This window comes from Microcaecilia unicolor, chromosome 1 (assembly GCF_901765095.1).
Source record: "Microcaecilia unicolor chromosome 1, aMicUni1.1, whole genome shotgun sequence".
Classification (NCBI taxonomy): Eukaryota; Metazoa; Chordata; class Amphibia; order Gymnophiona; family Siphonopidae; genus Microcaecilia; species Microcaecilia unicolor.
This window is the reverse complement of record NC_044031.1, coordinates 214,713,187-214,727,493: the sequence shown is the minus strand read 5'-3', so window position 1 is coordinate 214,727,493 and position 14,307 is coordinate 214,713,187. Positions and strand designations below refer to the sequence as shown.

General features: G+C 46.3%; 1 protein-coding gene across 6 annotated transcripts in view; it reads left to right on the top strand.

Moving 5' to 3' along the window:
- The window catches only part of SEPTIN7 (septin 7), a 266,068-nt gene that overhangs the window by 177,439 nt on the left and 74,322 nt on the right, over positions 1 to 14,307 (top strand). For all 6 annotated transcript variants that reach the window (XM_030204223.1, XM_030204206.1, XM_030204215.1 and 3 more), the window contains one exon: positions 5,303 to 5,399. In XM_030204223.1, the coding sequence (XP_030060083.1) occupies positions 5,303 to 5,399 (97 nt within the window). The remainder of the gene's footprint in view (positions 1 to 5,302; positions 5,400 to 14,307) is intronic.

The following is a 14,307-nucleotide window of genomic DNA, read 5'->3' as shown; positions in this document are numbered from 1 at the left end:
GCTTTTCAGCATTTTACAGGTGCTGTTCTTCTCTCCCCCCCCCCCCCCCCCCCCCAACACCAAAATGGATTGCTCTCTCATGCACTGTATCTTCCAGGACAAATTGGCAGTTAGTCTTCTTCACTCTCTCTCAATTCACTCAGATAAAATATAAAAAAAATTATCTGCTGGTAGGAAGGCATAACCCCCGGCCTTCATTGGAGCATGCCCCGTCCCTGGGTAGCAGAACTAGATCCAAACCAGCCCCCCCCCCCCCCCCAACCCACTCACCCAGCAGACCTGTCCCTGGAGTGGTGCCTGGGGTATATTTGGGAGTTCTGAAGCTCAAGGAGGCCTACTTGCTCGTTCCTCTTTAGCCCCCTCAACAGGTGTGTTCTTCCCCTTTGCAAGTCTAGGGCATCTTTCAGTTTCAAGTGGTTATTTGGGTTAGCAACAGTGCCCAGAACCTTTTCTAAGGTTGTGGTAGTGGTAACCGCCTTCCTGAGAAAAGAGGGAATCAGAGTGCATCCCTGACTGGATACTCGGGGGCCATATCAGCGCAGGCAAGTTGTCAAGTGACCTGGGTCATGACACTTTTGCAGTCTTTAGGTTGGGTGTCAGTCTGCACAAGTCATGTGGTCCCAACACAGACTTTGGAATATCTGGGAGTACGATTCGACATGACCCAGGGCCAGGCGTCTTTCACAAAATGGAGAAGAGATGAACTTCAAGAGCAAATTTGCTGCTTGTTGCGACCGAGCTCGGGATTATGTTCAGGTGCTGAGCATTACAGTGGTGTCCGTGGAAGTGGTATCTTGTGCTGGAGCTCACATGTGTCTGCTCCACCAGTCTGTCTTGTCCCAGTGGTCACCGGTTTCTCAGAGCTGCCGTTAGCGTCTTGTGTGGAGACCTTTGGCGAAGCTCAGTATATCGGGGTGGCTTCAACCGAACAAGCTCCTCTGAAGCAGGCTACTTTTGAAAGATCATCTTCTCAAATATTTTAGTAGCTGTTGCCTTCGCTCTTATAGTTTGTTACAGACGTGAACAGGCAGAGATCCATTCCTTCCTTTCTCTGATTCAGTTACAGGCGTAGTCAGACAGAGGTCCATTCCTTCCCTTCTTGGATTCAGGAGTGACTGTTCGCACCTTTCCTTCTTCCCGGGGTGGTTTTGGCTTTTCATCTTAGCCAGCCTCTTTTTCAGGGATAAGATTGCAAGACAGATTTTCACTTCCTCTGTTTCCTTGATGTTCATTAAGTGCTTCTCCAGTACTTGCACGACTAATATTCTGCCAAAGTTGCTATGCTCTTATCAGCCCTCTCCTGAAGTCACTTCACTGGCTCCCTATCCATTTCCGTAAACAATTCAAACTCCTCTTATTGACCTAAAAGTGTATTCACTCTGTAGCCCCTCACTACCTCTCTACCCTCATCTCTCCCTACACTCCTTCCCAAGAACTCCGTTCACTAGGTAAATCTCTCCTAACTGCACCCTTCTCCTCCACCGCTAACTCCAGACTCTGTTCCTTTTATCTTGCCGCACCCTATGTCTGGAATAGACTTCCTGAGATGCTATATCAAGCTCCATCTCTGGCCGCCTTCAAATCTGGGCTAAAGGCCCACCTGTTTAATGTTGCTTTTGACTCCTAACTTTTCACTTGTTCGTAACCTTTGTCTTCCTCTCATCAATAGTCGCTTATCCCTTATTTGTCCTGTCTGTCTGTCTTACCCTTATCCCTTATTTGTCCTGTCTGTCTTACCCTTATCCCTTATTTGTCCTGTCTGTCCTGATTTAGATTGTAAGCTCTCTTGAGCAGGGACTGTCTCTTCATGTTCAATTGTGAAGCGCTGCGTATGACTGGTAGCGCTATAGAAATGATTTGTAGTAGTACTTGCAAGCTACCAGTGTTCTCAGGTGGTCCAATCATCTTTTTGTTCTTTTTGCAGGCCTGAATCAGGGTCATGCAGCATTTAAGGCACTTATTTCTCACTGGGTTAAGGAGGCTATTGCCTTTATGTACCTTCTTCCCGACAAGTGGCTGCCAGCTTCTCTTTGACTACATTCTGCTAAGAGCCTAACAATGAGTGGAATCACGAGGTTTTATTTTTTTTTCCTCAAAGGCATATATAAAGCAGCTACTAGGTCCTCATTGCATCCTTTTTCCAAGCATTATCTGGATATTATGGCTTCAGCAGACTCTCCTTTTGTCCGTTTGGTGCTTTCCACGGGAGTTTCGAATTCCTACCCTACATGAGGACTACTTTGCTACATCCCACAAGTCTCTGGATTTACTACTACTACTACTTATCATTTCTAAAGCGCTACTAGATGTACACAGCGCTGTACACTTGAACATGAAGAGACAGTCCCTGCTCGACAGAGCTTACAATCTAATTAAGACAAACAGGAGATAAGGGAATATTAAAGTGAGGATGATAAAATAAGGATTCTGAACAAGTGATTAATGGTTAGGAGTTAAAAGCTGCATCAAAAAGGTGGGCTTTTAGCTTAGATTTGAAGACTGCCAGAGATGGACCTTGACCTACCGGCTGAGAAAGTCTATTCCAGGCATATGGTGCAGCAAGATAAAAGGAACGGAGTCTGGAGTTAGCAGTGGAGGAGAAGGGTGCAGATAAGAGAGATTACCCAGTGAACAGAGTTACCGGGAGGAATGTAGGGAGAGATGAGTGGAGAGGTACTGAGGAGCTGCAGAGTGAATGCACTTATAGGTCAATAAGAGGAGTTTGAACTGTATGTGAAAATGGATAGGAAGCCAGTGAAGTGACTTGAGGAGAGGGCTAATATGAGCATAACGACACTGGTGGAATATTAGTCGTGCAGCAGAAGTTTGAACAGATTGAAGAGGAGAGAGATGGCTAAGTGGGAGACCTGTGAGAAGCAAGTTGCAATAGTCTAAGCGAGAGGTGATAAGAGTGTGGATGAGGGTTCTGGTAGTGTGCTCAGAAAGGAAAGGGCGAATTTTGCTGATATAGAGAAAGAAAACAGGTTTTTAGCAGTCTGCTGAATATGTATAGAGAAGGAGAGGGAGGAGTCGAAGATGACCCCAAGGTTACGAGCTGATGAGACAGGAAGGATGAGTGTTATTCACAGAAATAGAGAATGGGGAAGGAGGAGAGGTTGGTTTAGGGGGAAAGATGAGGAGCTCAGTCTTGGTCATGTTTAGTTTCAGATGGCATTGAGACATCAAGGCAGCAATGTCAGACAGGCAGGCTGATACTTTGGCCTGGATTTCGGCTGAGATTTCTGGTGTGGAGAGGTAGATCTGGGAGTCATCAGCGTAAAGATGATATGGAAAACCATGGGATGAGATCAGAGTACCAAGGGGAGAAGTATAGATGGAGAAAAGAAGAGGTCCCAGGACGGATCCCTGCGGTACACCAACTGACAGTGGATAGAAGTAAAGGAGGATCCACTAGAGTATACACTAAAGGTACGCTGGGATTGGTCTGCTGCAGGTGTGAAGGAAGGAGAAATTGCCTTGCCTGATCATTTTTTTTTCTTTAACTGCAGCAGGTGAATCCATTATCCCATCTTTCTTCAGTGCTCTGTTCTCATGGCTTGTTCATTTCTCTCTTTAGGGTAATGGATCATTTTGGTGTTAAGTTTTTGCTGTTTTCTACTGTTCATGCTGCTTCTGTGTGTGGAAGGGGTTCTGTTATGACTCTTTATTCCTTCTGCTTTGCTATGAGAAATACTGACTAACCAAGGAGCTTACTGTCTTATAAGACAAAGTTCAGTGCTCTCTAGATTCATCTGCTGCGGTTAAGGGAAAGAAAATTATCAGGTAAAACACAATTTCTCCATACCTCACTAAATTCCTGCCTAAGGTACTTATTGGATTTCCACCTTAAACAATGAATCATCTTTCCATTATTTTTCTTCAGGCCACATAGAAGTGAATGTGAATTACACACTTTAAATATAAGATAAACTTGTATTTGGAGTAGACCAAAGTCCTTAGAAGGTCTACCCTGCTTTGTTTTTATAATTCCAGTAAACTTGTGCTGTCATAGCCAAGCACACACTGTCTAATTGAATAGCAGATTGCATCTTATCACTTATTACTGAGGCAAACTTCACTCTCTGAGAACATGTCAAGGCTCAGAATATTAGAGCTATGGTTTATGTAGGTGCCCCAACCTGATCTCTTCCAAGGAGGTGACGTTTTCAAGACTACAGCATGGACTTTGTCTACTCATTCACATTCCATTACTCTTTGGAAAGGTTGTGACAGATTTGGTCGGTCTGTCCTACATAATCTCTCTAGGGCCTTGTGTTAAAAAATAAATGCCCATTGCCAGCAAAAGAAGTTGGGTCACCATTACCATTTTGGTTTTTCTTGCCTCCCTGTTGTGTTAATAGCAACCTATAGCTGGGGATTCTTATGTTTAAGGACTAAATATCCTGTTTGTCGTTGGAGAAAGTTACAGGTGTTTTCTGAGGACAGCCTGATATAGTTTTCACAAAACCTACCTGTTTCCCCTAAGATTTGATTTTTTTTTTCTTATAATAGCTACATACGGAGCAGATAGTTTCCCATGATGATGCAGACATAAGAAACCCTAGTGAATGTAGTTTTCTATCCCTGAGAGCTTTATTTACATTTGTTCTGGCCTGGGCTGCAATGGATGGTTTCACCCATGTGTGTGGAGTGGGGACAGTATCCTGTTGTCCTCTGAGAACACCTGTTAAAATTAAGAAACTTTGCTGTCTTAAAATAAGAATATAAAACTAGAATTTAACCCACTAGAATTTTGGAGGCTTGTATTTTTAGAATATTGAGAATATTGTAGTTATTCGGTTTGCTGCTGTCATGCTGATGCACATAGTAATTTCACCGCTGTTCAGGTATGCCTGAATATTAAATAGCATTTTTGTCATAAACTTGTATTTTAATTAGGTAAGCACTACTGAAAATATAACATTATTTTGTATTGAGTTGATGATGTTATTGCAAGTATAGTTACAAAAAGCAGACCTCTTGACAGCTGGACTGACATAAAGTTCCCAAAGGTGAAATCTTAGAGCACTGAATGTGCAAAATGCACTACTTTCTTCTTGAGAAAGATAGTGAAATTAATTCATCCCCTACAACTGATGATCACTCCTTACCACCTCGCTGAAAAAAATTTTCTTTTGATTGCTTAAGCTTTTGAATACAAGGGGATAAACAAGGAAATGTAGAACTCTGAAATGATTTCATGAAACTCTATATAACGAAACCATCCTTTTAAATTACCAAAAAAAACAAAAGGTCAAGTATATGTTAAGGACTAGTTAACAATACTGGTTCTGTTTTGTAGGACCGTTTACCTCTTGCTGTGGTGGGTAGTAATACTATCATAGAAGTCAATGGCAAAAGGGTCCGAGGAAGACAGTATCCATGGGGAGTAGCAGAAGGTAAGGATGAGAGATCACTGCTGTTTAAAAAGAAAAAAAAAAAAATCTTGTATCTACTGATGGCCTATTTTCAGCAACTGGATCCCTTTGGTTGTAGCTATCACCTTTATCCTACTCTGCTTTGCAATTTGATTTCTGGAAATGTATCTAATAAAAGATAAAGAGGATCCACGTACGTGGAGAACTCAATAGATCCCACGGGGCAGCAAACAGAGATAAAAGTGGGAAAAGTAAACCAGGGTTGTCCAAAGAACCGGGACCAAACAAATGATTAATAATAAAATCAACACAGTTTATTAATGTTTCCTTAGAAATGACTCGACACAACGTTGTGTTTCGGCCTGGCGGCCTGCATCAGGATTCTATAGATAAAAACATTGAACAATGTGTAAATAAAACTTAAAACAAAGATAAAGTAAAAATAAGAGTAACAATAGTCAAAAAGAGAAACGGTATCATTAAAGATTTATATCATGAAGAATATCATACAAAAAATAAGCAAGATATATCCATATAAATAAAGGACATTATCTACTATATTGAAGTAAAATGATTACATGAAAAAAACTCCATAATAAAGAAATGATACTGAGTATTAAAATTGACATCAAGATTAATGATAAAGAACAAATAGATTGTATACTCAACACAAAACTGATAACATGTGGCGTGTGTACAGATTAAGAATTGAAACAATATAAGATAAATATACATATATGAATGATGCCATGACGTTAGTGATAAATAAAAATCATCAATCCTTGGAGAGGTTAAAAAAAACAAAATAATAAGAGGAATTGTAGCACAATCATAATAAAAATGTATAAAACCAGACCATCAGGAAAGACTGATGGTCTGATTTTACATTTAGGTTGAAAGACAGGAGTCTTGAAATAGCAACATAAAGTTGGTCTAGGGAAAAAGTTGCATAGAGAAGTTCAGCATCTACCTCAACAGGTAGACGTTTTTTCAGAGGAAGGAGGAATGCTCCCTATGCTTATAAGCGTAGGTACAATCCACCTTCCGGACAGCCTTCCCAGGCTCAGCCCCAGCGCGCTCGTTCGTGTCAACAGCGTGCGCCCAGATAGGCCTTCAGCTCCCCAGCAAAATCAAGGGACAGGCTTTTGACTGGCTCCAGCTGAGCATAGCTGCCATAAAAGTACCTGTGCCGGCCGGTTGGGGGGAGGTTAAAATTTTTCCACCAAAGGTGGCCTCTCGTAACCTCCGACCGGTGGGTTCTTCAAATAGTCCGGTTAGGGTACTCCCTCAATTTGATCTCCAGACCTCCAAATTGTCCACCGGGAGCTCAGTCCTTCAGCTTCCAGCACAGGCAGGTACTTGCAGAGGAACTCTCCGCCCTTCTCAACGCCAATGTGGCTGAGCCCGTTCCACCAGGGCAAGAAGGGCTGGGATTCTATTCCAGCTACTTCCTTGTACAAAAGAAAACGGGGGATGCGTCCCATCCTAGACCTAAGGGCCCTGAACAAATATCTGGTCCGAGAAAAGTTCAGGATGGTTTCCCTGGGCACCCTTCTTCCCATGATTCAGGAAAACGATTGGCTATGCTCTCTGGACTTAAAGGATGCTTACACTCACATTCCGATACTTCCAGCTCACAGGGAAGTATCTTCGATTCCGTCTGGGAACACAGCACTTCCAGTATTGTGTGCTACCCTTTGGTGTCGCGTCTGCGCCCAGGGTTTTTACAAAATACCTAGCAGTAGTCGCAGCGTCGCTATGCAGACTGGGAAGTACATAGAGTTCCCTTACCTCGACGATTGGCTGGTGAAGAACATCTCAGAGGCAGGAGCTTTACAGTCCATTCAGATGTCTATTAGACTCTTGGAGCTACTAGGGTTTGTCATAAATTACCCAAAGTCCCACCTTCTTCCACTTCAACAACTAGAATTCATAGGAGCTCTGCTGGACTCTCGGACAGCTCGGGCCTATCTTCCCAAGATCAGGGCAGACAACCTTCTGTCTCTCGTTTCCATGGCCAGAGCGTCTCAGCAGATCATGGCTTGGAAGATGTTGAGACTGCTAGGCCATATGGCCTCCACAGTTCATGTGACGCCCATGGCACGCATTCACATGAGATCTGCTCAATGGACCTTAGCTTCCCAGTGGTATCAAGCTGCGAGGAATCTAGAGGATGTGATCCAGCTGTCCACCGCATTTCACAATTCCCTTCAGTGGTGGACAATTCGATCCAATTTGACCTTGGGACATCCCTTCCAAATTCCTCAGCCTCAAAAAGTGCTGACCACGGATGCATCTCTCCATGGGTGGGGAGCGCATGTAGATGGGCTCCACACTCAAGGAGCTTGGTCCCTCCAAGAATCAGATCTTCAGATCAATCTCCTGGAGTTGCGAGCGATCTGGAATGCTCTAAAGACTTTCAGAGATCAGCTGTCCAATCAAATCATTCAAATTCAGACAGACAACCAGGTTGCCATGTACTATGTCCACAAGCAGGGGAGGCACCGGATCTCGCCCCCGGTGTCGGGAAGCCGTCCAGTTGTGGCTTTGGGCTTGCTGTCACTGCATGTTTCTCCAAGCCATGTATCTGGCAGGCGTAAACAGTCTGGCTGACAGCTTGAGCAGGATAATGCAACCTCACGAGTGGTCGCTCAACTTGGGCGTGGTATGCAAGGTCTTCCGAGAGTGGGGCATCCCCTCGGTGGATCTTTTTGCCACTCAGATCAATCACAAGGTCCCTCAGTTCTGTTCCAGGCTTCAGGCCCACGACAGACTACTGTCAGATGCCTTTCTCCTACATTGGGGAACAGGCCTTCTGTATGCGTATTCTCCCATACCTCTGGTGAGGAAGACTTTGCTGAAACTCCAGCAAGACCGCAGAACCATGATTCTGATTGCGCCCTTTTGGCCACGTCAGATTTGGTTCCCTCTTCTTCCGGAGTTATCCTCCGAAGAACTGTGGAGATTGGAGTGTTTTCCAACCCTCATCACTTAGAAAGAAGGGGCGCTTCTGCATCCCAACCTCCAGTCTCTGGCTCTCATGGCCTGGATGTTGAAAGTGTAGACTTCACCTCCTTAGGTCTTTCTGAGGGTGTCTCCCGAGTCTTGCTTGCTTCCAGGAAAGATTCCACGAAGAAGTGTTACTCTTTCAAATGGAGGAGGTTTGCCATCTGGTGTGACAGCAAGGCCCTGGATCCTCGCTCTAGTCCTACACAGACCCTGCTTGAATACCTTCTACACTTGTCAGAGTTTGCTGTCAAGACTTACTCTGTAAGAGTTCATCTTAGTGCAATTAGTGCTTTTCATTATGTAAAGGGTAAGCCTATCTCTGGACAGCCTTTAGTTGTTCGCTTCATGAGAGGTTTGCTTTTGTCAAAGCCCCCTGTCAAACCTCCACCAGTGTCATGGGATCTCAACGTCGTTCTCACCCAGCTGATGAAACCTCCTTTTGAGCCACTGAATTCCTGCCATCTGAAGTATTTGACTTGGAAGGTCATTTTCTTGGTGGCTGTTATTTCAGCTCGTAGTGTCAGTGAGCTTCAAGCCTTGGTAGCCCATGCTCCCTATACTAAATTTCATCATAACAGAGTAGTCCTCCGCATGCACCCTAAGTTCTTGCCGAAGGTGGTGTTGGAGTTCCATCTGAACCAGTCAATTGTCTTGCCAACATTCTTTCCCAGTCCTCATACCAGCCCTGCTGAACGTCAGTTGCATACATTGGACTGCAAGAGAGCATTGGCCTTCTATCTGGAGCGGAGAAGCCCCTTCAAACAGTCCGCCCAAATGTTTTTCTTTCGATCCCAACAGAAGGGGAGTTGCTGTCGGGCAACGCACCATTCCCAATTGGCTAGCAGATTGCATTTCCTTCACTTGCGCCCAAGCTGGGCTGACTCTTGAGTGTCATGTCAAGGCTCATAGTGTTCGAGCCATGGCAGCGTCAGTGGCCCACTTGAAGTCAGCCACTATAGAAGAGATTTGCAAGGCTGTGACTTGCTCATCAGTCCACACATTCACCTCTCATTACTACCTTCAGCAGGATTCCCGACGCGACAGTCGGTTTGGGCAGTCGGTGTTGCAGAATCTGTTCGGGGTCTAGAATCCAACTCCACCCCCCTAGGCCCATTTTTTTTGTTCTGCTCCAGGCTGCGCTCTCAGATGTTTCTTCGTAGGTCAATCTTTGTTATGTCCTCGCCGTTGCGAGGCCCAATTGACCATTATTCATTCATTGTTTTGAGTAGCCTGGGTGCTAGGGATACCCCACATGTGAGAACAAGCAGCCTGCTTGTCCTCGGAGAAAGAGAAGATACTTGCCTATAGCAGGTATTCTCCGAGGACAGCAGGCTGATTGTTCTCACCAACCTGCTCACCTCCCCTTTGGCGTTGTTGTTTTTTTATTCTTTATTTGCTTTTGATATAACTGGGGCGGGAAGATGGCCGCACATGCGCAGTGTGTCTGTCCCGCGCTCTGTTGGCTGTCGCAAAGTTTTCTGGATTTTACTGGGAAAATCTCCATTCCTGGGGCTGCCATGGATGCCAACCACATGTGAGAACAATCAGCCTGTTGTCCTCAGAGAATACCTGCTACAGGTAAGTATCTTCACATTTTTCCATATAAAAGGATGGTGGATTCCTGGAATGTCCTCATACTGAAACAGGTCTCTGGGCACCCTTTATGGAGTGGTGGTTCATATCAGAACATCGGTGGAATATCTGTTTTACACTCCCAAGAAGGCACAGGGGATACCCTATACGAAATGGCAGTTACAACTCTAGGCACTTCACAGGGCAGACTGGGTGGGCCACGTCATGTTTCTTCCATCATCTTATATGTGTGTTGTATGTTAGGTTCTTCACCAGCTATATGTAAATGTCTGAGATGCCACTTTTTCTTGCGTCACCAAGTCAGCTGTCTGGGCACCTTGTGTGCCTTTTACAGACTGACAAAAATCATATACTGTTTTTTCCTTGCTTTGTTCTTCTTGAGCAGGATTTTCAATACAAACATCATATTCGTGGCTGTCAGAATGTTTATTCTCTAATTTGACTCAGTGTTATCCTTTGTAATTAATGTAGTCCTGCACATCTCCTTTTCTCTTGGATTCAGTTCAATTCTTGTATATTGCTGTTATCTCCTTTCCAGGGTTCCGTTTGGTTTATGTTCTAGGTGAGACAAAAGCAGATAGTGTTGGTGTGAGGTATGAGAAACAGGACCATTGGTTTAATGCATGAGACTAAAAACATTAAAGGAAAGGATAATGGATGATACTAGGAAGTCGAAGTCATGTTGGATTATTATGAAGCAGTCTTTGGGAGGAGGAAGAGATTGAGACTAGCGCAGTCTCCCTTCACGCATTCAAATCGCTGTTAATAGTCTTGTTAACACTACCATTCCTATTGATTTTGTCCTCTGGAATACCTTGATTGTGGTTTTTCTGTTCATCGTTTTCATTACCTTTGCCACTTCATTTTTACTACTTCCCTCTATAATGTTTTCTGAGGGCTTGTCTGTTACTAGGTTCTTCTCGTAAAACAGCTATTTAGTGTTCTCATCGCCTCTTTTTGCTTTCTCATTCCAGGTTACATTCATTTTTGTCCTTTTCTAAGCTAATGTAAACAATTACAAGAAACATCTTGCAGTAGAAAAGACATAAACAATGGAAAATATTAAAGAAAGTTGCTATTGTATCATAAAGGTTAAGATTAAATTGTCCTATCTACAGTCCACTAAAAAGGTGTGAAACAAAACACAATTCCAGGAATCTACAATATCAAAAACATAAGGAAGGAAGAAAAGATGTTACAGAATCATACAGGTTCAATCTTTAAGTTCACAGAGTTGATGTCATTGTAACAGTCCCTAACGGGAGTGGAGTAGCCCTCTGCTTAGAATCCAAGAAAGAAGCCAGGTTCAAAAACACATACTTGAGTTCAATTTCCTCACACGTTTGCATGGAAAGTTGAGCCAAAAAAGACACCCCCCCCCCCCCCCCCCAGCTTCACTAACCTTCATGTCGCCATCTTGCTCAATTTTTGTCTTTTTAATGAACTCACCTGGCTAAAACTTTTTTCTTTCCCAGGTTCTTGCTGTTTTGTACAGTATTCTCTTTCACTGGTATATAACTTGTAGTACAGCTCTGCATATGCTATCTGATCAACTTCCAGTAATGCTTTTTTGTTCTGTTGTCTGCTTTCTGGGTCACTGTCTCCAGATGGGTTAGTTTTGTGCATCAATGTAAACTACAAAATCGCAATATATTCTACCATCAATTGCAAAAACTAATTTTAACGTACAGGAGCAATCATGAATACGTTTTCAATATTAGTTCTGTTGAAATGGAAGGAAAAAAACCTCAAATAGTTCCAATATAAATTCAGTGGACTCAGAGGCTGTCTTATCAGCATGAATTCCTTGTGTTGACCTGAAATATCTCTTATTGCTTGCTTTCTCCGAGGACAAGCAGGCTGCTTGTTCTCACTGATGGGTGACGTCCACGGCAGCCCCTCCAATCGGAATCTTCACTAGCAAAGTCCTTTGCTAGCCCTCGCGCATGCGCGGCCGTCTTCCCGCCCGAAACCGGCTCGAGCCGGCCAGTCTTCTTTTGTCCGCACTCGGTACGGTCGTATTTTTCGCCGTGTCGAGCCCCGGAGAGTCGACCTCGCGCGTCCATATTGTTGAACGTGTTTTTTTCTTCATAAAAGCTTTCCTTGTACTCGGGAAGTGCTCCGGAACCCCTCCACCGGGTTTCGTTTCAATCCTCCCCGTATTTCCAGCTTTTGGCCCCGATAAGTTTTCTTTCGTCGTCGGGGTAGGCCTCTTTTCGGCCTCGGTCGAGATTTTCTCCCTCTAAAGTTTTTGGTGCTCTTTTTCCGTCATTTCGGACTTTGATTTCGCCGGCGTGATTTTTCCGCCCATGACATCGAAGCCTTCCAGCGGCTTCAAGAAGTGCACCCAGTGCGCCCGGGTTATCTCGCTCACTGATCGACACTCGTCGTGTCTTCAGTGTCTGGGGGCCGAGCACCGCCCTCAGAACTGTAGTCTGTGTTCCCTGCTTCAAAGGCGGACTCAGGTAGCGAGACTAGCCCAGTGGAACGTTTTGTTCTCGGGCTCTTCGTCGGCATCGGCACCGGGATCTTCGAGTGCATCGACGTCGTCAGCGTCCAGACCATCTTCCTCGGCCGCCCTTGCATCGAGTGCATCGAGGCATCGGGCCTCTGCATCGGCGCCGAGACATCGGATAGCTGCATCGACGTCGGTGGTACCGGGACCTCGTCTGCTGATGTCGTCGGACGGTGGTGCATCGTCAGGAGTGCAGGTGAGGGCTGTCCATTCCCCTGCTGGTGGCGGTGAGCCTTCGGGTGGGTCTCCTCCCACCCTGAGGGCTCCTGCGGTACAGCCCCCTTCGAGACCGACCTTCTTCGGCCTCGGCCCCGAGGAAGCGACGGATGGATTCTACGTCCTCCTCGTCGGTGCCGGGAAGCTCCGGTGACATGCTTCGGAAGAAGTCGAAGAAGCATCGACACCGGTCTCCTCCCCGCGTCGGCACCGAGAGCTCTGGGTCGCCGAGGGATTCGGCACCCAGCAGGCATCGGCACCGGGAGGACCGCTCACCCTCTGTCCAAGAGGTGTCGATGCGCTCCACTCTGGACAGCCCGGAACAGCCTCCTCGCCCGGAACAGGTCCTGACGTCGACGCCTGCATCGACCTCACAGCCTTTCTCTGCAGCCGCTCTAAACGAGAGCCTCCGGGCCGTTCTCCCAGAGATTCTGGGAGAGCTGTTGCGCCCTACCCCTCCGGTACCGGCGGTGCTTGCGCCTCCGGTACCGTCGAGCGTGGCGCCGGCTGGCCCATCGCCCAGGTTGAGGTCCCCGACGTCGGTACCGCGTGCGGTACCGGCAGCGGCCACCTCCCAGGAAGGCTCCCCGACTACGTCGGCGGAGGGAGCTTCGCCGATGCGGGCGAGGGAGTCTACCTCTCGACGCCCCCATCGTGGACGTGGCTCCACTGAGTCGAGCAGGGCGAGGTTGCAGACACAGGTTCGTGAACTTGTGTCTGACACCGAGGGTGAGGCCTCGTGGGAGGAAGAGGAAGATCCTAGATATTTCTCTGACGAGGAGTCTGAGGGTCTTCCTTCTGATCCCACTCCCTCTCCTGAAAGACAGCTTTCTCCTCCCGAGAGTCTGTCTTTTGCTTCCTTTGTCCGGGAGATGTCTACGGCCATCCCCTTCCCGGTGGTTGTGGAGGACGAGCCCAGGGCTGAAATGTTTGAGCTCCTGGACTATCCTTCTCCACCTAAGGAAGCGTCCACCGTTCCCTTGCACCATGTCCTAAAAAAGACATTGCTTGCGAACTGGACGAAACCCTTAACTAATCCCCACATTCCCAAGAAGATCGAGTCCCAGTACCGGATCCATGGGGACCCAGAGCTGATGCGCACTCAGTTGCCTCACGACTCTGGAGTTGTGGATTTGGCCCTAAAGAAGGCTAAGAGTTCTAGGGAACATGCTTCGGCGCCCCCGGGCAAGGACGCTAGAACCTTAGACTCCTTTGGGAGGAAGGCCTACCATTCCTCTATGCTCGTGTCCAAGATCCAGTCTTACCAGCTCTACACGAGCATACACATGCGGAACAATGTGCGGCAGTTGGCGGGCTTGGTTGATGCTCTTCCCCCTGAGCAAGCCAAGCCTTTTCAGGAGGTGGTCAGGCAGCTGAAGGCGTGCAGAAAATTCCTGGCCAGAGGAGTTTATGACACTTTTGATGTTGCGTCCAGGGCCGCTGCTCAAGGTGTGGTGATGCGCAGGCTCTTATGGCTGCGTGCCGCCGACCTGGAGAATAGAATCCAGCAGCGGATTGCGGACTCGCCTTGCCGTGCGGACAACATTTTTGGCGAAAAAGTCGAACAGGTGGTAGAGTCTCTCCACCAGCGGGACA